Source organism: Muscardinus avellanarius (genome assembly GCF_963383645.1).
Source record: "Muscardinus avellanarius genome assembly, chromosome: 19".
NCBI lineage: Eukaryota > Metazoa > Chordata > Mammalia > Rodentia > Gliridae > Muscardinus > Muscardinus avellanarius.
The window spans coordinates 21,505,655-21,529,552 of record NC_137805.1 but is presented as its reverse complement, the minus strand read 5'-3'; the positions used below and the strand labels follow the sequence as shown (position 1 = coordinate 21,529,552).

At 49.9% G+C, this 23,898-nt stretch overlaps 1 protein-coding gene across 1 annotated transcript in view; it reads right to left on the bottom strand.

The window, feature by feature from the left end:
• Window positions 1–23,427, bottom strand: part of DIDO1 (death inducer-obliterator 1) — a gene marked incomplete at both ends in the record, with an annotated part of 33,505 nt that extends 10,078 nt beyond the window's left edge. Inside the window, 13 exons of the mRNA XM_080716688.1 lie at window positions 1,286–1,481; window positions 2,319–2,408; window positions 3,746–3,899; window positions 4,705–5,230; window positions 5,563–5,698; window positions 6,780–6,884; window positions 7,027–7,143; window positions 8,150–8,309; window positions 8,452–8,917; window positions 17,565–17,781; window positions 18,817–19,029; window positions 21,716–22,037; window positions 22,601–23,427. Of these exons, the coding sequence (XP_080572814.1) occupies window positions 1,286–1,481; window positions 2,319–2,408; window positions 3,746–3,899; window positions 4,705–5,230; window positions 5,563–5,698; window positions 6,780–6,884; window positions 7,027–7,143; window positions 8,150–8,309; window positions 8,452–8,917; window positions 17,565–17,781; window positions 18,817–19,029; window positions 21,716–22,037; window positions 22,601–23,427 (3,529 nt within the window). The remainder of the gene's footprint in view (window positions 1–1,285; window positions 1,482–2,318; window positions 2,409–3,745; window positions 3,900–4,704; window positions 5,231–5,562; window positions 5,699–6,779; window positions 6,885–7,026; window positions 7,144–8,149; window positions 8,310–8,451; window positions 8,918–17,564; window positions 17,782–18,816; window positions 19,030–21,715; window positions 22,038–22,600) is intronic.
• Window positions 23,428–23,898: the final 471 nt, after the last annotated feature.

The window sequence follows — 23,898 nt, the reverse complement described above, 5'->3', positions numbered from 1 at the left end:
ACCCATGAGCTCACATGCTCACAACTGACCGGATGTTCTTCACAGGTGTCTGAGGGCCAGCTTCCGATCTTCATCTCCCGGAGAACAGGACACCTTCCCCTGGTAGCAAAGCGCTGGCTGGCGCTTTCCTATGGCTGCCACCAGGCTCCTGCAGGGCTTCACCCATGTAGGACTTGACAGGACACACTAAAGCATTTTGCTTTCAAACTGTGCCTGGCATTAAAGTAACAATGTATCATGCTAATTAATATCTAACTCTGGAATTATTGTTATCAACCAATACCTTTACTGGCACATTACTCCAAAAAGCAGGCCCGGGCTGAGCCATGCTAAGCGCTCAGGTAGGTTCCAGTTAGGTGATGGCCCTCTCGCGCAGAGACAGCGTGCGCACGTGTGTGTGCGTGTGCGTGTGCGTGTGCGCGTGGGGTTCCGAGGGCTGCATCTGAGCGCCCGGCCTGCAGAGGCGCTCTGACAAAGCACTTCAAGGAGCATGGGGCAGACATGCCTAAAACTACAGAAGGCAGCGGTTATGTGAGAGAGAGCCTCTGGGACTTCAGGCCATGGAGACACTCACTCCAGCACTCGATGCCAATCCTCCTGCTGAGGTCAGCTTCGTTGAAGGGTGTAAGAGCTAGATGCCACTGGACCAACCCCCCCACCAACTTGGAACAAACCTGGAATTTTAAAAATTAATTGATAAAACACCCTTTAGACACAACACATTATAAGGAATGGGCAAGCACCAAGTAGTCTGCCAAAAATGAAGCACTTGGATTCAAAAGCAAAGAATTTAAAGGTATTACTTTGAGAGACACTTTTCTATGTCATTATAAATTTTCATATTCCCAGGAACTAATTCCTGTGGGAAAACTATACCTGGAAGGGAAGAGGCTGCGCTCGAATGCTGGCTCATTCCAGAGCCAGCAGAGCAGTACCAAGGAGCCTTCCAGGGACTGAGGACACTCCAGCCTCCTCTCCTCAAGGCAGGCCTTTGGTCCTGAGCATTTGAAAGAACCATCGGTCTAAGGCTGCAACAGGCTGGTTGGAAGCAGTGGGCTTTTCGCCTCTGCCTAAAACTACAGAAGACAATTTTTACACTAACGGGAGTAATTCTATGACCATGATGCTACATCCAAAGGATGGTTTCCCCTGTCAAACACTGCTCTGCTCACTCCCCAGTTCCAGCCCCTGTGAAGTCCTGATTAGGGGAGGAGAGGGGTGGGGCGGCAGACCGCCTTGTGAAACTTTGTAGAGTTATGTGTTGGTGGGGAAGGTGTGTGCTTACCTGGACCCTCAAAGGGCAAGAGTTTGGGTGGCACAGGGTCTTTAGCACTCAGTGGTATCAAGTAGAGGTCCTTGACATGCCTGTTGTTATTAGCTACAACCCCAAAACGGCCACGGCTGCTAAAATAGGAGTAGAGAGAAATGTAGGCGACCTCTTCCTCCTCTGTCGCAGGGTGAAAGCGGATCAGACAGAGTTCCTGCAAGGCAAACAGAGCACAGGGCAAAGCAGTCATCCCTGGATGCCCCAAACGAGCATCCTCTTGGAAGCCTGGTGGCTAAGCCCCACATAGATCCTAAAGTGGGAGGCCTGAGCAGCTCTGATTCTGACTTCCATAGTCCTGTTTTCCAGCATGTTAAAATACTGAAAGTGTAAAAAAAAAAAAATACAGGTTCAAGCTTTAGACTGCTGGACAGAAGTCTTGAAATTAAATGACTTCTACTCAGCCTCACAGGGCCCACCCTCATACCAGCAGAGAGTCTGTGCAAGGTGAGCCAGCAGTTCCTGATACAGCAGCTTTCACCGCACATGTGACAACACAGGTCACTGAACAGGCTACATAAACCACAAGGGTCATGTGGGGTCTGTCCAAAGGCTGCTGCGATGGGAAGTCTCCTTCTGTGGGACATGTGAAACTACAGGCCCTCCAAAAGTAAACAGTACATAACACATGACTCCCAGAAAACCAAAGCCTACTCAGGAACTCAGGCTGAGAGACTGAGCTGGGCTATGCCCAAGTTCCAATCTTCTTGGGTCATGAAAAAATAAGAAAAGCAATGCTTACATTTTTTTTTTTTTTACTAAAACTCAACTGCAAACTCATTATTACAATAAATCAGAAACAAACTCCAATTACTGTATTACTTAACTATACCACCTTAGCATAGTAATATAACTATAAATTTAACATTTAAATACCGAGTACGTTACAGGTTGATATTTTAAGTGTTAGCTCATCAAAACGAGAAGGCAAAAAAAAAAGATGTGTTTAAACACCATCTCCGATTGCTGCAGAAATTATACTATAAGTGGATACCTTAGACACGGAAGACTTGAGCTTGCCGACATAATCCCAAACTGTCTTCGGAGCAATCCTCCCACCAATGTGGATTGTGTCAGGCAAGTCCTAGATAAAAAGCGCTTGGAGTGAGCAACCAGCAGAGCTGCAGTGTTCAGAGACCCACGCAAGAATCTCAAGGCACTGAACTACCCGAAGTACAAAAATACCATGGCTAGATGCCGACCAGTTAATTACTACCTAGGATCAGGCATTAACCAACCCAAGGTAATGTGCTAGCCCCTCTGCCAAGGTGATTACATTCAGAAGTGATTCCCATGTTTTTTCTTTCTTGTGGCACTGGGGATGGAACTCCAGGCTGCTCACATGCTAGGGAAGCATCCTACCACTGAGCAACATCCCCAGTCCTTTTTTTTTTTTTTTTTTTTTTTGGTACTGGGTGGAACCCGGGGGCTTTTCCACCTCCAAAATATACTCCCAGACCTATTTTATATTTTATTTGGAAACAGGGCCTCATTAAGTTGCTGAGAGCCTCACTAAGTAGCTGAGACTGGCTTCGAACCTGTGCGGTCCTCCTGTCTCAGCCTCCCAAGTGCTGGGATAACAAGGGTGCGCCACCACGCCCAGTCTCCCAGTCCTTTTTTATTGTGTGTATATACGGTACTGGGCACTGAACCCAGGGGCACTTTACCTGAACTAGACCCCAAACCCTTTTGTTTTCTTTTCTGTAGAACTGAGAATTGAACCCAGGGGCATTCTACCTTTGAGCTACAGCCACAGCCCAGTTTTATTTATTTGGAAACAGGGTCACACTGGGTTGATAAAAATCTCACTGCCTACTGAGGCTGTGTTCCTCCTGTCTCAGCCTCTCGAGTGCTGGGATTATAGGCGTGCACAGCCATATACAGCTCCCAGCCCTTTTAGAGGCAGGGTCTTTTTAAACTGTGGGGGCTGACGTTTAATTCTCATGTGCCAATGAACCCACCTCTATTCTATATCTTAATGTTTGCGTTTATGGATAGAGGGGTTCAGGCACTAGACTAAATTCATTAGCTACTCCTCACTATGGCTGTGACTACCAGTGCTACTTGCATTAAATTTAAAAAACAGACCTGCCTTGGGGTTAGACATAATAAGGCAGGCTTTGCGTGCTGGAAGCTAAGTGTATGCTCATTTGGTAAATGAAAGGTCTGAGCCGCTGCCCCGCAGGGGGAGGGGCCAAGAGGCAGGAAGGACCTGCCTCTACCTCGCGAGAGTTCCGTGTTGAGTGGTAGGTTGAAGAGATAACCGGGATGTCTGATTTCCATCTCTATTTCTGCTCCTATTCACACTCAACCTGTTGCTCACCGCCGCCACCTCTACCTTCGAGAAGGGCTCACATATCTACCAGCAGTCTGGCACAATGTGTGTACACACTCCCACACCCACACCCTTGTGGTTCTGACCTCACTGAGATAATCAAAACATCCAGAGACAGGATATGCCTTAGTGACAAACTTTGCTACACTTTGCATGTTAATGAATCCTTTCCAAATGGTGCTGAGCCGAGACAGAAAGAGGGTTGTATCTCCTTCTGTGGGTGATCGTGACTCTGCAGCACTGCAAAACAAAACCATAAAAAATATGTAAGGCTCATTTTATATAACATGAATTTCAAAAGTATGGACATTTCATACCTAGGAACAGAAGTGAATCCCTGTAAATATGGTAGCTCATTTTTGCCAATTAACTATTTTAATCATAATGATTTGTGTGTATGGTATTGGGAATTGAACTCAGAAGCATTTTACCTCCAAGCTCCATTCTAGACAGATTTCATTTATTTGGAACAGGGTCTCACTAGGTTGTTGAGAGCATCACTAAATTGCTGAGATGGTCCTCAAACCTGTGATCCTCCTATCTCAGCCTCCCAAGTACTAATATTACAGACGTGCGCCACCACACCTGGCTAAATTATAACGATTTAAGGAGACATTTTGATTAAAGAAAATACGCTGAGCCAGGCGTGGGGGCACGCCTGTCATCCCAGCATTCGGGAGGCCGAGACCGGAGGATCACAGCTCATGGACGGCCTCAGCTACTTAGTGAGACCCAGGTTTCAAAATAAAGAATAAAAATAGGGCAGGGGGTGTAGCTCGGAGGTCAAATGCCCCTGGGTTCCATCCTCACACAAAAAAATAATAAAAAAATAAAAGAGGATTGTGGTTCGTGGACAGCCTTAGCTACTTAGTGAGGCCCTGTTTCAAAATAAATAATAAAAGGATATAGCTCGGAAGTAGAACACCCTTGGGTTCCATCCCTAGTACCAAAAAAAAGCTGAGGATATAACAAATCTACTTTCCCCTTGTGAATCTAAAAGAAATGACACATTCTTGGTTTGTTCTGACCCTGCCTTGGTACGCACCTGAAACTTGGTGACGGTGGAATAGACAAGTACCTGGAGTCAGGGGACGAGGATGGCTTGGCCAGGATAGACTTGGGCACTGTCACAGAAGCCAGCACAGGTTTCAGCACATCTGATCTGGTGTCCACTGCATGCCCGGTATCTAGGGGGGCTGCTGTGGAGGCTGTGACCATGCATGAGCCACTCAGAGCAGTCCTGGGGTCCCTGCCGGACACGGTGACCGTGGTAACCACTCCGCCCACACAGGAGGCTGGGCAAGAAGAAAGGCCTTCCGGCAGAGAGGGCTCGGCACAGCCAGCTCCTGGAGGCCCGGGAAATTGCTTCTGCTCGGGGTCTGGCTGAGGAGCACTGTCCAGGTCCGGCGCGGAGGCTTCAGGCGGAGTCTCTGCGCTCCCTTCCTCAGCAGAAGCAGGGACAGGCCCTGATGCAGAGTTGTCGTGCTTGGACTTTAGGTCTTCTTTCTTAGCAGAAGCTGACAGTTTTTGCTTTTTAGGAGCTGGCTCATCTTCTGATGAAGGAAGCTGACCTGAGGAATGTGACAAGAGACCCTGAGAAACCCACAGTCCTAGGCGCCCTGAGGACACGTGCTCCCGAGTAGCAGCAGCCTGACACGGGAGTAGGGCAGGGCTCTGTGGATGCCAGGAACGCTCCCGAACCTGTGTCTGAGTGTTAGCTGGAAACAACCATCTTTAGAAGGGTGATTTGGGCCGAGTGTGGAGGCTTGTGATTCCAGTACATGGGAGGCTGACAGGAGGACCCCAGGTTCAAAGCAAGCCTTGGCAACTTAGCGAGGTTCTTGACAACCTGAGACTGACTGTGTTTCCAAATAAAAAAAGTTTCACCCCCAATTATGCTTACCTGTACAAATTTTACAGTTTAGATCAAAAAGGTGAGCCCTGTGCTGACTTGTGGTATCCTTCAACATGCTGCTGAAGACATCAAGAAGAGGCGCGGCATTCTTTTCAGGGGCTGCTCGTACTGATTCTTGCTGTTCCTATAGATGAAAGATGGAAAAGGTAGGTCATTCCTTTTCCAAATCTGTCTCCAAAATAACAGCATGCATGAAAATATATCTCTTGAGGTTAAGAACCACTAGAAAATCCAGATGTGGTGGCACACTCCTGTAATCTCAATACATGGGCAAGCTGAGACAGTAGGATCACAAGTTCAAAGCCAGCCTCAGCAACTTGGAGAGACCGTTTCAAAATAAAAAATATGCCAGGCATGGTGGTACATGCTTGTAATCCCAGTATTCCCAAGGCAAAGACAGGAAGACCACAGCCTCAAGACCAGCCTTACCAACTCATACTTTCAGCAACCTAGTAAGACACTATTTCAAAACAAAAATTAAAAAACAACAAAAACCAAAGGGCTGGGGGTATAGTTCACATGTAGAATGCCCCTAAATTCAATCCTCAGTGCCAATAAAAATAAATAAAAAAGTATAGCTGGGCGTGGTGATGCACACTTTATAATCCCAGCATTTGGGAGGCTGAGACAGTTCACAGTTCACAGACAGCCTCAGCTACTTAGGCCCTGTGCAACTCAGTGAGACCCTGTTTCAAACTAAAGAATAAAAAATAGATTTGGGAGTGTCGCTCCCAAATAGAACGCCTTTGGGTTTCAATGCCAGTAACAAAATACACACAAGAAAAGTATAAAGGACTGCAGTATAGCTCAAAAGTAGAACACCCACGGGTTCAATTCCTAGTACCAAAAAAGAACTCCTAGGAGCCACTGAATATAACTACTTGTGAAAGATTACAGTCCTGTAATCTTTTTTTTTTCTCTTCTTTTTGTGGTACTAGAGTGGAACCCAGGGGCTTTCCTACCTCCGGGCTATACTCCCAGACCTTTTTTATACTTTATTTGGAAACAGGGTCTCGCTAAGTTGCTGAGAGCCTCACTAAGTAGCTGAGGCTGGCTTCGAACCCGTGTGATCCTCCTGTCTCAGCCTCCCAAGAACGGGGATTACAAGCGTGCGCCACCACGCCCAGCTAATCTGAAACACCGAAAGCATTGGAAACTGGATAGTTTTAGTCTCTCTGTGAACCCAGAAGACCCCACATGCTCACATCCGAATCCGATACTGGTGGAGAATCTTCCATGTCAGGAATGGCGTCTGGCTTAACGGCAGTCTTCTTGCTTTCATTATGCAACTTACTTCTAGACTCTATCACCTAAAATAAAGACAAAAACAGAGTCTTAGAAATGAGCCCTGGGTTCTAGGAGAAAAACACCCCCCATGCAGCAGCATGCTAGTTTACTTTCAGACACGTTAGACCTCCGTGGCCTGAGCATCCACCTCCTTTCAGCACTCACAGATTTTGTTGGCCTTTCTTTCCACATGGAGAGCTCTTTGGATACAAGTTCTTCCGGCTTCATTCTCACAAGTTTTGCCAAAGAAATTTCTTCCCTCAGAACACGATGGAAGAGTCCCTATAAAATAAAAGTCTTTCATTCACTTGATCATAAAATGTAAGTATCTGCTGATTTGGAGCAATATTGAAAAAAAAAAGCACAAAATGTCTTCCCAGAGGACAATGCTCACAGGAACAGATCTAAGCACTGCTCCGCTACACATCTCAGAGGTGTGCCTTGTCTACCTCAATAGCCACAGGCTGCCCAGCCAAGAGCGGATGCAAGGGCACACGGCACAATGCAGTTAACTCCTCAGGAAGAAAAGTAATGCGCAATTGGGAATACAAGCCAAAAAAAAAAAAGAAAAGAAAAGTCAGAGTAAAGGCAGGAAGAATACTTCTAAAGGAAGCTGCTAACTATGGCAAGATGTAGCCAGAGCATGCGACCCTGATTCTAAAACTTAGGAAAGGGTTCAGAAGTGAAGGAGAAAAATCCCAGAAGATAATGCTGGTGGCAGGAAGTACCATGCCAGCCCAGTGACAAGGACTGCACCGGTGGTCCTCATTATCCTAATGAAGCCTTAGGCGATAGGAGTGCTAAGAAAACAGGGCAGAAGCCGGACGTGGTGGGGCACACTTGTAATCCCAGCATTTGGGAGGCTGAGACACGAGGACCGTGGTTTGCAGCCTGCCTCAGCTACTTAGGGAGGCCCTCTACAACTCAGTGAGACTGTTTCAAAATAAAGAATAAAACATAGGGCTAAGAGTGTAACTCGGAGGTAAGATACCTCTGGGCTCCACCCCCAATACCAAAACTAAAAAACAAACAAAACAAAAAAAAAAGGAAGAAAGAAAATAGGGCATAAAAAGGTTGAGACCAGGAGGAGGAGCCCCCCTCCATATTCTACAATAAAAAATTTTCACTTCATTTTGGAGCCAACAGTGAGCAGAAGCGACTCTACAGCAATGTTTAGCGAGGCTACTCCAGTGAAACGGGGCGGGGCCAGTGAGGAAAGGGTAACTGAGAGAGCGCCAGCCGACACCCACGGCCAGGTCACGCGTGTTACCATGGGATGGCGCCAAACCTGGTTTTTGGGGTCCTTGAGGTTGAACATGATGCTGCGGTATTTACTCTTATAGCGATTGTCCGTAACTTGGAACAGGTTGAACATCTCCTTCTCAATGTGGAGGGCGATTCTCCCTACTTCGTTTTCTGTCATGATTAAGTCATCACTGTCATTGACTCTGAACAGAACAGAGAAAGGAGCTGTATAAACCAATTGCCTATACATGTATTACATATTGAAACAGTGGGGCAATCTTGAAATGCCATTATAAACAAACGATCTCCCACTTCAAAGACAAGACGAGAAACAGAGTGGCCTACCTTTTCCACAAAATCTCTTTCAAGGAGCGTCTTATATTTTGCCGAATTTGTGAATTTGGCTGAGAGGGGGCAGGGCTCTGGGCTCCGAGGCGTCCTGGGGCTGGAGAGGCTGCCGGGACAGAAGCTGCCATCGGCTTCCGGATGGCGCCCACCAAAGCAGTAGAGCTGGGTGACTTTCTGGAAGAAGCTGTCATGGCACCAGGCGCTGGCCCTGCCTGCCTGGCAGCTGAAGTGCCTGACTGGGTAGCAGAGAGCCACGGTCTCTTGGGGATGGTGCCCTTGAAGCCTGAGGGTGACTTCCTAATGGCCGGCTTGGCTCCTGCCACGTTAGTGTAAGGAGGTTTCTTAAGAACAAGACTTCTGGGCGGAGGTGCTCTGCTGGGCGTGGAGCCTGGAGGGGCAACTTTCTTGGGAGCTGCGGCTGCCATTGCTGTTCTGTCCTCGGCTCTCCGGTCGTCCTTCACAGCTGCAAAGCAGAGGGCAGGCACACCGAGTGAGACAGCAGGGAATACACGTGAGCAGCTACCAACTTTAAAAGGCTTCACTTAATCACTACTAAGTTGTAACAATGAAGAATGAACTCCTTATTATCAAAAAAGGGGCAAGCCAGGCATGGTGGTGCACGCTTGTAATCCCCGTGCTTGGGAGGCGGAGATAGGAGGATCACGCTGGTTTGGAGCCAGCCTTTTTGGCTTAAGAGACCCTGTTTCCAAATTATAAAACACATGTGCAAGCTGGGGAAGACCAATCATGTTTCCACACCAGGGATCAGATGCTAACACAGTGATGATATTTAAGACACCCTGCCACAGACAGCCTTTGAACTTAGTAACATCAGTGTGGTCACGTGACAACGTGGTGCTTTTAATTTAAACAAGGATTTTCATCAAAAAAAAAAAAATCAAAAGAAAGTCAATGTTCCTCAATCTGTACAAAAACCTTTACATAGGACAGGCACCTCCTTCAGGGAGATTTTCCCCAGCACTATGTGGCCTGGGCCCAAACCCTCTGGGGGGTCAGCAGATCCTATAGCCATCCCTGCAGCTTGGCCCAGAGGTTATGGACGAGTGGCTGGCTGCTCCCTCTGACTCTAGTGATACACCAGGCAGAGTGAAGGGCTGAGCAGAGTTGAGAGCCCACCCACAGGGCCTGTAGACTAACTCTTCCCGAGGCCCATGCAGCCGTGGCCACAGACCTGGCCATGTCGATGGGGAGCTGGGGCTGCCAACCCATCTCCAGCAGCCTGTACTGCCACCCTGTGGCCAAGTCACCAAGTGGTGCTAAAGCCTGAGGCCTACACTTTATAAAATGATATAAAATTGCCAGGCGTGGTGGCGCACGCTTATAATACCCGCGCCTGGGAGGCGGAGACAGGAGGATCATGCAGGTTTGAAGCCAGCCTTGCTGGCATAAGAGACCCTGTTTCCAAAATATAAAAAATAGGTGTCTGGGAGTGTAGCCCGAAGGTAGAGGGGTTTCCAGGAACCCCAGTACGACCAAAATAATAATAATAATTAATAATAATAATAATAATAAATGCTATAAAACTGACAATAGCACTATATGGAACCACAGCTTAGGGCAATATTTTTCTGAGAATTATTCCCTTTAGGGCATTTTTTTAAATGTGTGTAGTGCTGGGAATTGAACCCAAGGGCATTCTACCTCCAAGTCACAACCCCAGCCCTGTATCTTTTTTATTTTTATTTCCACCATGTGGGCTTTTTAAGGCTTTCAGATTCCTAACCACCAGTTTAATATTAACCCACTCAAAAGACAAATCCCCGCACCCCCTCTCACAGGGCCCTTTCAACCTCAACTGCTCCTTGCCAGTGTCTACCCCAAGACCTATACTCAGTCCCCACCTCTAAGCCCCAAGCAGGCCTGCACACTAGGCCTGCTCATGTCTGTCCACACAGCATCTCCAAGTGAAACAAACAGGGAAAATGCAGAGGCCTAGATTGAGATGTGACATGTATACTACCAAGCAAAGACCATGTCTGACAAAATACAAAACTGGGGCCATTAGGAGCAAAGAGGAAAAAAACCACGCCCTGCTGTCTAGGGCAGTTCTTACACCACTTAAAATGATGGTTCAACTTAAAAGTTTTAGGCCTTACAATGGATTTGTCGTAACATAACCCACCTCATGGGGAGGAAGCCTGGGAGAGACCCCACCAAATCAGAAGCGTGTGTGTAAAGCACTGCCATAACCATTCACTTACCTAGTACATGTTTACTCCTAATGATTCAGGTCTCGCCCCACTGATCTGCAGCCTCTCAGCTGAATGACCACCACAGAGTTTAGGGTAAACCACATTAGCACAGGCCCTTTCTAGGGGACAGGCAAGCAATGAATTTGTTGGGGGCGATACTAGGGGTTGAATCCAGAGGCATCCTACCTTTGAGCTACACCCCAGCAGTATTTTTTCTTATTTGAAAATGGCCTCACTAGGTTGATGTCTTTCTACTCGCTGAGGCTGTGTCCTCAAACCTGTGATGCTCCTGCCTCAGGCTCCCAAGTACTGGGACTGCAGGTACGCACCGCAATGCCCGGCTGCAGTCAACATCCTGAGCACACTCAAGATAAAGTGGTACCCGACGTCCACATACTGAGCACAGCAGTAAAACCAACCAACCCAGAAACCTACTGTTTTGTGGGAACCTAGTAACAGATTAGCCACTGCCTTTTACCAAGTTTGCTGAGACAATCTTAATATCGTGCGACTAAGTAATTAAAAAGCTGGCGTAAGGCACATACTGAACCTCAACAAAACCCCAATACGCCTGTGTGGTATGACACAAGTCTGGAGTGACACTGTTTACCCTGATTCTGCGGACAAACATGGGTGGGCTTCATGAACTCTGCCTCTCCAGACTGTTAAGCTTTAAAATGACATGTCCACATTAATAGCAAACCTTCCACGTGTCTAACTGCATTTCTCCTTGTTCAGGGAAAACCCAACATCAAAGAGGCCATTCCTAGGACTTTTCAGTACACATGCTTAGATCACATTACCCAAGAATGAAGACACACCTGAATGTCCCTGCCACAGAGCAGGCGATGGCTCCCTGACCACCCTTGTTACCCCTCACCCACGCTTCCAAAGCACAGACAATGGCCACGCTCCTGCGGTGTACCTGCGGGCATCTAAAGACGCAGATGGTGCTCCCCCTTACTTTGGAGGGAAGACATGCCAACAGCTCTCCAGAGCACTGCACTCCTCTGCAAGTGGAAACCACACCCCTGGAGACGAGCTCTATCAGCTGCCAGAGGGGTGGCAGCCCTGAGGAACTCACATTCCTTCTGAGTAGATCAACAAATGACAGGAAACTGAAACAATCTGTGGTGCTAGAGATGGGACTAGGGTCATGTGCATGTCGGCCAAGTGTTCTACCACTGAAAGGTTAGTCCCTAGACCCCCAACTTCACTTTAACGGGATCGTGTTGCCTACATTTACAGAAGGGCAAGGAGTAACTGTAAGCAATCAGGGAAAAGCTGCAAGAGCAGCAGCAAACCTCTCCAGGACTCTCCGCTGCCTGCCACCAAGCTGTTGATCACACAGGGAACACAGGCTGTCCTGGGGCACCACGCAGCACAGTGCTGAGTCCCACACCCACCCGGTCACGTTGCTGGAGGAGCCTTTCTGCCGGTGTGGCTTCAGTCCACACCACAGACCCCAGGCCTGTCTCTAGGGAGAGAGAAGTGCTGCAAGCAAGCACACTTGCCTGCGGAAGGAAGTGCACCTGGTGGCCCCGGCCACTGCCTCATTAACAAACGCTCGCTGCCAGGTCTGGCCATAGTTCTGGGCCACTGCACAGGGCTTGGCGGCCGCTCTAATCCAGGTGTCTCCTCAGGATTAGGAGGGGCCACTGAAGGCCAGCTGGGGCGCTATAGCCCCGCTGGTCACTGGGTGGCACTAGTGGGCCTCAATGAGAAATGGGAGGAGAAACACCAAGCCTCCAGTGGAGGAATCCCGCCATCCCGCTCCTTGGGGTAGAAGCTGGCAATTGCCCAAGCTGCAGCATGACAAGGGACGGCCCCAACGCAGTGCAGGAAACTGCGTCTACGTGATCCCAACTGCCCCAGATACACGAGCCTGGTGACCATCCTCCCCCTGGGTATCGCACAGGAAGCTGAGCACGTGAAACCAATCAGCCCAGCACAGGTCTTTCCCATCAGGTGCTGCTGAACCCCTCCCCACGGTGTCTGGGGCCAGGCTGAGGTTAAAGCCTGCTCCGGCCAGTGCCAGTGGCTCCTGAGCCGGTCTACATTGCCCTTTCCTGAAGCAGGGGAGGGGGCAGGGGGGAATTGGTAAACGTTTTGCTGTTGCTCATCTCAATACCAAAATTAAGTTACTGTTTTGCCTTCATGTGGAAAATGGAATGTGCTAACAAGCACAGGCTACATCATGGACTCTGCTACTGTGAGGCCCCACGGCCAAGTTCCTGCTTGAGGTAGGCAGCTTTCCTTGGCAACTCTTCCTTAGAGATGTCCAATATTTGAGTTACTTCCATTTTAACAAAGGCTCCGAACTCTCCGGAAGGAATATGCGAAAGTAACTGTACACTTAGACAAAGTACTGTTTCTTGAGTTATCAGTTCCATACATAGTAACTTGAGAATCAGAAGTATGACTCATGTTGGGTTGGCATCGTAAGCACTGGCCAAACTGCACCTCAAAGCAAAGTCAAGGGGTGCGGCAGGCCCGTGGGCACTCACTACCTACAGAGCTGCTCGGCCACCGCTCCTGGCTGCCAGCCCGACGGTGCTCAGGTGGCTGAGGCACGGCTCCGCAGGGCACCTCAGCAAGGCTAAGCCTCAGCCAGTGTCTTCTTGTGCCGAAGCAGGCTTTTGCTTGCTCACACACCAGAGCAGCACGTTAAAACAGCCCGGCACCCCTGGGATCTGCCAGACCCAAAGAGTCACACTCAGTGCGCAGAGCCCCAAGTCCATGGAGAGGAGTGTGCAGCCAGGTACCTCGTTCTTCTTGCCGACTCTTCTAGGTTGGTGGCAAGCAAAAAGTTGCCCCAACCATTATTTAAATAAATGAAAGCAGCAAACATTCTTATCAATCTAAGTTTACTCTTAACTTTTAGAATATATGTGCATGTTGATGGGTAACAACAAAAATAGTATTTCACAACTTTATACAAGTATACCTGAAACTTGTGTACCGCCTTGAAGAACTACAGCAGGCATCTTCAGAGGCGCCCTTTGCAGCGGGACCTCAGCAATGCCGACAAGAGGCTTTTCTGGAGCACCACTCTAGACCGCTTTAGAGCCCATCCCCAGCTCAGGAGCTAGGGAACGTCGGCCCCCAGCGGGGCCGAAGCAGGAGGAGGAAGGGGCAGTGGCGGGCACCTTGGAGGCTGCTGCAGGATAGGCGGAGGGGCTCACCCGGCAGGCTCCAGTTTACAGATGTGCTCTAGTTTCTCAACATAAGAACACTTTAAAACACCAAAAATGTCATCTTTGACAACCAAATTGGTTGACAACACTAAAAATGGATGGATCATTTAATGACTAACATTGAAAGAGCTGTTGAGCCTAAGCTTTCATCAGTATAAGTCGTTTTTCTTCTAAGACGACACTGGTTTAGGTGTATGTCCTGGCTCCTCCCACCCTGACTTTATTGCCACTGACAAGTGTGGAAGACAGATAACTGGCTCATGCAGCTGATAACAGCCCTTCTTCCACACATCTTGGTCCTAGTCCCCCCATTTATTACAGGGAATTTATTCCTTTTGATTTCACTGAATGTGCTTCTGGAGGCCACAGCCCGTTACCCTGGTGACAAAGACCTGTGTTCTCCTTGATCCATTTCACCACACCACCTGGCCGGTCTGTGTGGCACGCTTGAACCAATGAGGACATGCTTCTGCCTGGGCAAGAGGCACAGAAATCACTAGGATTTGGGTCTGCAGGGTGGTTCCCTTTTTAATTCCCATAACTAGACGAAATGTTTTCCTATCAACACCTATTCAGATTCCCAGTGTTACAGATCATTTAATGAGTCATTTGAGCCCCCAAATTCTAGCAATTGTGCCTATAAATGTAGTACCAGAATTTCAAAATTATACCAGAAATGTTTTAGCAAAAAATGTTTAGTCCACTTCATGCCTTGACATGGGAGGGAAGCCAACAGTGGAAATTAAGGGGAAAAACATAGGGTATCAAACAAAAATGTACCATAATCTCTGGAGAAATAAAATGCAATTGTCAGCCAGGCGTGGTGGTGCATGCTTATAATCCCAGCACTCAGGAGGCTGAGACCAGAGGATCATGGTTCGACAGCCTCAGTTACTTAGTGAGGCCCTCCGCAACTCAGTAAGACCGTTTCAAAATAAAGGAAAAAAAGGGCAGGGGGTATAGCTCGGAAGTTGAATGCCCCTGGGTTCCATCCAGAGACGCAAAAAATAAATCGCCTCTATTAGCTAGGTAACCCCATAGAATCTCCAGAGACAATTGTAAAACACAATTCAGGGTAAATGTGTGAATCGCATCACCTGGAGAGTGTGGAGCGGCAGCAGAGCTTCCTGCACAGTGAGGCCTGCCCAGCCAGCCCATAACCACCCAGAGGAAGGCACCGGTGGCATGCGGGCAGGAGGCTGAGGCATCTCTCAGAGCAGTGGCAGCAGAGGCGGCTCTGCACGCGGGTCTTCTTAACGCACACGCTGGACCGGAGCGGAGCAGGCTGGCAGCCTCACCAGTGCTGGCCTCCCACGAAGCCTCACCCTCCCATCCCTATCCCTGCCCCTGCCCCAGGAAGTGCGCTGTCCTCATGGAGAAGGCAGAGCAGGGCCCTCAGGACGTAGCTCGTGGGGCATGTGGTACACCTCCCTCGGTGCTGGTCCAGGCCCTGCTACCAGGAAGGTGAGGAAAATGTTTGGGGGATGAGAAGCAGAGATGCCAGAGCGCCGCTAGCTGCTAACCAATGCTGGACTCAAGGTTATTTTACCAATGACCCCACCCTCGTTATTTGGGAAGATGACATTTCTGAGTTAACAGAAAAGCGATCAGAAACAACCAGCTTGGAAATGTCCCTTATGCAGGCTGTGTTCGGCTATCCATCAACTTTAATTTGGAGTGCGCAGGTGCTCAGATTATTCGGTTGTTAATCTGTCCCAGCTCCCTACCACTGCAGCATATCCCCTCCACTGAGAAGACATACAGAAGAGAGGTGAGAAGGCCAAAGACACACGGCCTGGGAGGAGAGGGCAGTGTCCTCACTGACCCCTGGCTCCCGCTAGCCCTCCCTTGTCCTCTGGTAAGGCAGGACTCAGCCCCACAGGCTGTGAGCTCACCATCCCCACAGCTCTCACCAACCTCTCCTGTGCACGGGGTCTCAGGGGCAGATTTCCTGTTCTGAAAGCAGAGAGGTTAAACTGTGCTGACACCAATCAGCCAGCTACCTATGCTGTGGCTACACCGTTTTTCTTTCCTTTATTGCTATGTGCCTATAACCAATTTAAAGGGTTTTAGCCTATATTAAAAGTGGTTGAATGGGTGTGATGGTGCACGCTTGTAATCCCAATACTTGGAAGGCTGAGACAGGAAGATTGCAGGTTTGAGGACAGTCTCCGAAACTTAGCGAGGCCCTCTACAACTTGGTGAGACTGTTTCAAAATAAAAAATAAAGTAAAAAATGGGCTGGGGGCGTAGCTCGGAGTTTTATAGCCCCCGGGGTTCGATCCCTACCACCACCAAAACAAACAAAAAAGTTATCCAAATGAGGAGTGCCCATTTTAAAGTATATGTGCTAACGCTGAGTGATTCTGCATCTGAGACATGTCACTGCTGACATGAAATCCCAACCCAATGCATGTGAGGGCCATTCTAATGTGGCAGTGGTCGGTTCAGCTTACTCGCGACTCCATTTTCTAGGTCTTGCCTGTGCCACCCTTTCTCAGCATCAGGAGATCAGCACCTACCTGCACAGACCTCCCTCAGGGACTTGCTAAAGAATGACGTGGGGATGCAGCACACGTCTGTGCTCTCAGTTCAGGGTGATTTAACTTTTTGGTGCTTTTAAAACGGGATAGAACGCAGAAAGCATAAACACTGAAAAGTTTTTTAACAAAGTAAGACATGCTCTGTGAGTGTAATCCTAAGATTTAACTTTGAGAGATGGAGACAAGAATGGGTCCAAGCTGCATGATCTACCTCAAGTGTCTTCAGTTCACTGATCTGAAACCTGGACTGTGGGAAAGAAATCTCAACCCCGAGGAGAGTGAGGAGGCTGACACTTGTGACCCCAGCCCACGACCCCCCTGCTGAGCAGCTGCGGACACAGGACACCATGCTCACTCACGTGCAGTCGGCGCAGCAGCAGCAGGTGACCTTCACCTTTTTTTTTTGGTACTGGGGATGGAACCCAGGGGCATTCAATCTCCAAGCTACATCTCCAGCCCTATTTTTTAGTCTTTTTAGTTTCGAAACAAGATCTCACTGAGCTGCCAAGGGCCTAAGTAGCTGAGGCTGTCCGCAAACTGCGATCCTCTGGTCTCTGCCTCCCAAATGCTGGGGTTATAAGCGTGCGCCACCACGCCGGCTTCCGATCTTAAATGTGCATTTACACAGGCATGTAGTATGTGAAGTGAACGTGAAACGTCGACCTCTTCAGTCAAACTGCTGACTCCTCAAAACCAGGCCTAAGCTGTTTATCAGGCACAACACTCATCTGCAGAGATGCTGCAGCACTCAAAAGTAGTAATGACTGTGTGCAGACGGCAGGGAATGTGGGAAACTTCAATTTTATGTAACAGGACTATGATAAAACTCATGTCTGGGCAGATGCAATCCCATTTTGTTGGTGATAATACAAATACTTACCGAGCCTGACACTGAAGCCAAAGACTGAAGAGCCGCACCACAAGAGTGACATCTAGCAGTGAGTGGCACAGCTCTTTGAACCCCCCCCCCCCGCCAAGGAACGGACACCAAGTCCAGAGGCACCCTGGACCTGGGCACCTGCTTCCAGCTGACGGCAAGCCGGTGTCCACCGTCAGCACTAAATACAGCGGTGACTCCCGGTCCTGGACAGCCTTGATGGCTACCCAGAGCACGGGAGGGTGGGGAGACCAGCCGCTGGGTGGTGCGTAATACGTACATTTGCACAGCGGCGAGGGCGAGGGCGAGGGCGAGGTCTGCTCCGGCTTCACAGCATTGTAGTTGTGGTCGCTCGCCCAGGATGGAGTGCTGCTCCCGCAGGGCACCTCTCTGCCCAGGGCTTCACTCTTGGAAGGAGCCAACACCACCTTCTTTGCCAAATTCTCTTTCTTCTCTGGAGCTGGTCTCTTGTGCACAGAAGAGATTCTAACCCCTGCCTGGGTAACCAGTAAAACCCCAATCATTAAGGTCAGAACCACCATTTTGGCTCATTTCACTAAGCAATGAAGGTCATGACGCCATTTCTTCTTTGTCAGTCACCTTAGACCCTGACCTCCCGGGCTGGGCGCTGCGTTTGCTCAGTGGAGCCGCACACACACTCCCAGCAGACCTGAGCATTTCCACACAGCATTCAAGATTTCAACTATTTGGGTGAGAGAAAGATCCCAGACAGGGAACTGCCCACCCCTGCTGGCTTAGAGGCAAGGCTACCAAAGTAACAAGACGAGCCACTCGTGCCAGGCAATGAAACAAGCCAGTGGCAGCGGCAGGATCTGCAGCAGGCGCGAGGATGTCTCATCCTGGCTGGGGTGGGGGCGGGGCAGGAAGAAGCGGAAGACACTGCTGTGATCTCAAATGCCAACCTGAGACACAGGGACCAGCAGCCCAGTCTTGCTCCTCGGCACCCCTCAGCCTGCTGCTGCACACTGTGCACAGCAGCCATTGCTTCTCTGCGCTCTGGGATTCAAAATGACCAGCCTTCAAGCCACACCACCCAAGCTAAGCAAGCATTTGAAAACAACCCAGACACCTTCCTGAATAGCACGAGATGCTATGGGCTCCACCGACAGAATGGGGCGAGCCCAGAACTGCCAGCCTGTGACTCCTGAGTATCCCTGGTTCTTCCCAAATCACATGGAGTAAAACCATCAATTTGAGAGCTACCTTAAATGAGGCACCCAAGTCTTCCCAGGACCCCACCCCTTAACCGATCGATGCCATGAGTAGACTGCACACACACTCCACCACCTTGGTCGACAATGTGGCTGCATCCTCACGTCGTGCCCCGCAGCAGCCGGCTACCTGGATGTACTTTCCTGCCCTCCATGGGCCTCAGCTAATGCTGTGGCAGCAGCAGAGCTGACTCCACCCGCGTGACCCTGACCCCACACTCAACACCTAGAGCAAGTCTACGGGCAGTGCCTCCGCAGCGCTGGCTTCCGTGGCTCCAGTGGCGGTCTCGGTCAGCTTACCTGAACACTACACTTTGGAAGACTGAGCTTTTCTGGCTTCATCTTCACCTTTTCCTTAGGCTTTGGTTTCTGTTCTTTACCTGAACTTAGAAATCTCATAGTAGCTGCCGCATGTTTCAGAATGCAGTCATTACTGCAATACACTGAGTCAGGCTGTGCCACGCTGGAGCACCCAGGGCCGATGCACCTGGAGGCATCAGGGGCCTCCATGACCTGCAGGATGAAACAAGCGACTTCAGACAATGTACACGCTAAAGGCCAGCAGTTAACGCTCTACGTGGCATCACTACTGAGCACCGAGGTCACTGCTTTAACGGGGGACTTGAATAGCACTCTTGATTTGATCAAAACTTTTATTAAGCTACTGTGTAAGGGGATCCACTTTTTATGTGTATGCATGCATGGTACTGGGGATTGAACTCGGGCACTTGGCCTCCACGCTACACATCCCAGCCCTATTGTGAAAGTCTTGCTAGTGATGTGAGTCACCCTGGGTTGAGGCTGTCCTTGAGCCTGTGACTCTCCTGTCTGACGCTCATCTTAAGCATCCATATTTTAACCACCCTTCATGCCCCGTGGTGGCAGAGTCCCCAAGGGGCCAGGGTACACAAGCTTGTTCTTTGCACTTCCCCTCTTGTGTGAGCGAGGCCAAGAACGTAAGGGATCCTACATCCACAAGGTCTACTTCAGGGCCTGCATACAGGTCCCAAACGAGATCACTCCAGGTCAAAAGGATGGCTCATCAAGTGAAATTCTCACAGCGGAGGCTGAGCCTTTCCCGAGGAGGCTCCCTAGCTGGTTTTGAAGGAATTTGCTACTTCAGGAGGGGCCACCCAAGGCTATGATACAAAAGTAAGGCTGCAAATAAAGTACAGGAGACCAAGTACTTTTCTTTTCTTTTTTTGGCAGTAGTGGAGATTGAACCCAGGGACATTCTACCTCCAAGCTACATCCCAGTCCTATTTTTTATTCTTTATTTTGAGACCGGGTCTAAGTTGCAAAGGACCTAAGTAGCTGAGGCTGGTTGCGAACCGCGATCCTCCAGTCTCAGCCTCCCAAGTACTGGGATTACAAATGTGTACCACCAGGCCTGGCTCACCCAATTACATTTGATTTTAGATAATCAATGAATAGCTTTTTAGTAAAAGTATGCCTCAAAAACTGCATAAGACATACATACGTACCAAACAATGTGAAGGCTTCCACAAAGGGACCAGTCCCTAGCCAAGCTTCTATTGAGACCACAGCCCCAACTGCACCTGACTATAGTCTGTGAGACCCTGAGAAGAGGGCTCAGTTAGGTTATGCTAGGCTCCAGCCCACAGAAACCAAGTATAAACATACATGGCTTTAAATTAAGCTATTTGTAGTTGCTTGTGGTAGTGAGTTACAACAGAAGCATGCTTGGCTGACTCTACTACTTCTAAAGCATGTTTCATGGTTATGACTGAATACACATGAGCGCACCTGTCACATTCACTTCAAGCTCTTCTGCCTCAAATCAAATACTTAACATTGCAGGGCTTGGTGCCACGCCCTTGTAATCCCAGTACTTGGGAGGCTGAGACAGGAGGATCGAAGGTTCTAGGCCAGCCTCAGCAATTTGATAAGACCCTCAGCAACTTAGTGAGACCGTTTCAAAAAAAAGCTGGATGGTATAGGTTAGAGGTAGAAGACCCCTACTCAGGTTCAATCCTGAGTATGGGAAAGGGATAAACATGATTGTTTTCCTCCATTGATGAATAAAATTGAGGCCAGGCTTGGTGGTGCACTCCTATAATCCCAGTACTTGGGTGGCTGAGATAGGAGGACTGCAGGTTCAAGAACAGCCTCAGCAACTTAGCAAGACCCTGTTTCAAAACTTTTTTAAAAAGGGCTGGGCGTGGTGGCGCATGCTTGTAATCCCAGCATTCAGGAGGCTGAGACTAGAGGATTGTGGTTTGCGGACCGCCTCAGCTACTTGGTGAGGCCCTCTGCAACTCAGTGAGACCCTGTTTCAAAATAATTAAAAAAAAAAAAAAAAAATAGGGCAGGGAGTGTAGCTCGGAGGTCGAATGTCCCTGGGTTCCATCGCCAGACCCACCCCCCCAAAAAATAAATAAAATATAAAATAAATTTAAAAGGGCTGAAGGTAGCTTTAAGAGGTAGAATATTGTTTGGGTTCAACCCCTAACACCACCACCATAAAAAAAAGAATAGATTTAGTCTAGTGTAGCTTATGGAGACACACCAGCAACGAAAACCACATGGCACAGTCGCAGCACAGCCTTTGCAGTCCCTCTTGGTGTCCCCACCACACAAGGACGTAAGCAGCCCTGATTTGGGCACTTCCCCCTGGTAGCCAACAGTGGGAGTGTTAAGGCAGAGGCAGATGCTCCTAGACGTTGTGATCCTCTGCAGGATGGGCTGTGTCGTAGGTCGGGGGCCAGAAGAGCCCAGGCTTAAGCACAGAGTTGCACATCACAGGAAATGGGATGGAGACAAGCGAGTGGGAGGCAGCTCTCAGCAGAGCCTGGCGCGTGGTGCACCTAGGGGGCACCACACCAGGCGAGAAGAGAACAGAGCCCGCAGGTGGGGAGCCGGGACGAGTGCACAGTGAGCAAGGTGGGGCCGGTCTGTTACCACTTAGCTCAGGATGGTGGGCAGGCTCGGGCCCACCTGTCCTCAATAGTCCTAATACCAACAGAGAGCACGTAGAAAAGGCGGACGACGTGAGGTGGAGACAGAAGCCAAGTGCAGGAAGGTTTCCTGGCAGGCCAGCCCCATGACACGCACCACCTGGCCAGCAAACCCCAATCCTATGCAAAGACACTTTTCTCGTCTTGGTGTTTCCATCACCACCAAGTCTAGCCTGTGTGAAGGTCAAGCCTCTGTGCTCTCCTTGCGGAGAAATACTTACAGGCTGGAAAATCTTGAGCTTTTTCTTGCCACTGGGGTTCGCAGCTTTCTCGATCCTACCCTTTATACCCTGGTCTTCGCTGGACTTCTGCTCTACTGTCCCTATGCTTGTCCAGTCGGTGCCATCCACACCTCCAGACCTACACCTCGTCTCCTGTTCCTCTGCGGCTTCTGGGCTCGCCTCGTCCTGCACTTGCAGAATGGTGCAGTTCGGGCAGATGTAATCTTCCCCATTCCTTTCCAAGAGCCTCCCTCGAGCCTCAGAAATGCCCACACAGTCACCATGAAACCACTCCTCACATCGGTCACAGCAGATCATAAACCTGAAATTACAAAATGTTGTTGTCAGAAATGAAAATAGTGTGAACACTTCCAACACACTGCTAGGTCAAACTGGCTTTATGAATGAAAAGAATGCTAACACTCTGACTGGAGCAGGTGGAGGGTGAACTGGAGCCTGTGCGCGTCCCCACACAACAGCAACACACTTCAGTTCCAAGGAGCCTACGGGGACATGCTGCCACCCAAGCACCAATCCCAGCCCAGGCCAGCCACGGTCTAGCACCCTGGTGAGCTATCGTGGCAGTGCAGGAGTGCCTGATCAGAGGCCATGGTTGCCGGGCGCATGCAGCTGAGGAGGTGGACTTTCTACTCCCCACTGCTGGACACACGTGGCTGGCGGCTACTGCAGTGGAGGGTTCGGCGCAGCCCCTAGCCAGTCCTTTTCTAGTTTCACAGGGTAGTTCCACAGGGGTTCATCTCTTTCAGTGTAAGGACTTATCCACCCAACCCGACTTTGAAGTCCTTAACATCAAAACACGTGCCACGCCCTCTCTGGCTGTCCCGCTCTGAAGCAGGCCAAGCTCCTCCCGGGCACAACTCCTACCTGTTGTTGTGAGGCTGACGGCAGATGCAGTAGAGGGCGTTGGGGTCATAAACCTCGCATTCAGGCTTTGGTCTGACCCCGTCCCTGGCGTCTTCACCTGCAGCTCCCTGGGCCGCGGTCCCCTCTGCAGCCTCTCCATCATCTTCTGCTGCCTGGGACACAGCCCCCGGGGCAGTCTCCGGCTCCTGTGGACCGGACGGAGAGTCCTCGCCAGCACCGCCTGCCTCCACCACAGGCTCAGGCAGGTCCTCCTCCCGACGCCTCTTCCTCAGGCGATTCTGGAGGCCTTTCAGGGGCCTCTCTGCTGGCTCTTGTTCTCGCTGCCTTCGAAGGCGATTCTGAAGTTCTTTCAGAGTGAGGCCATCGCTGTCGCTGTCAGAAGTGTCACCCTCGCCACCTCCTCCTTCGGCCTTGGCAGAAGAGGCAGGGCGTCTCTTCGCGCCTGCGGAAGCAGGTGTGGGGCCGCTCTTAATCTCTGAGCTGCTCTCCACACTCCCCTCCGAGGCAGTCTCTGCATCCGTGGCTGGGCAGGATGCAGGCTCACTGGACTCCTCCAGAGAGACAGGCACATTCCTTCTTCCTCGGCGCCGAACTGTGGTAAGGAACTCTTCCACCCGCTCGGTGCGCTTGGGCTGCCTCCCACTCCGGCGCAGCGAGAGGCCGTGCTGCTGGGACTGCTGCTCGGCAGGGTCCCCCTCAGCGTCCCCAGCGCACTCACGCTTGGCAATGGTGGTTCTCCGAAACCCCCAGGTTTTCCTGAATTCTTTGCTTGTAGGTTTGATGGCCTTAGGTGCTTCCTCATTGCTTGGATCCCCTTTATCATCCATACCTTAGTGAGAAAAGGCAATCACACCGTGACCAACAAACCACTACCACTGCAGGCCACACCTTTTCTCCAGGGGGCCTCCCCAGCACAGGCAATGCCGTTTTGTGTGTGGTACTGAGGAGTGAACCCAGGAACATTCTACCTGAGCCATACCCCAGCCCTATTTTATTTATATGGAAACAGGGTCTAAGTTGCTAAGAGCTTCACTGAATTGCTGAGACTGGCCTTGAACTGGAGATCCTTCTGCCTCAGCCTCTCAAGTACTAGGATCAAAGGCATGTGCCATATGCCCAGCACTGAATCAAATTCTCAGCAGATGGCTGGGTGTGGTGGCACACACTTGTAATCCCAGTGCTTGGGAGGCAGAGACAGGAAGATCACACAGGTTCGAAGCCAGCCTCAGCTACTTAGGCTCTCAGCAACTTAGTGAGACCCTGTTTCCAAATAAAGTATTAAAAAATAGGTCTGGAAG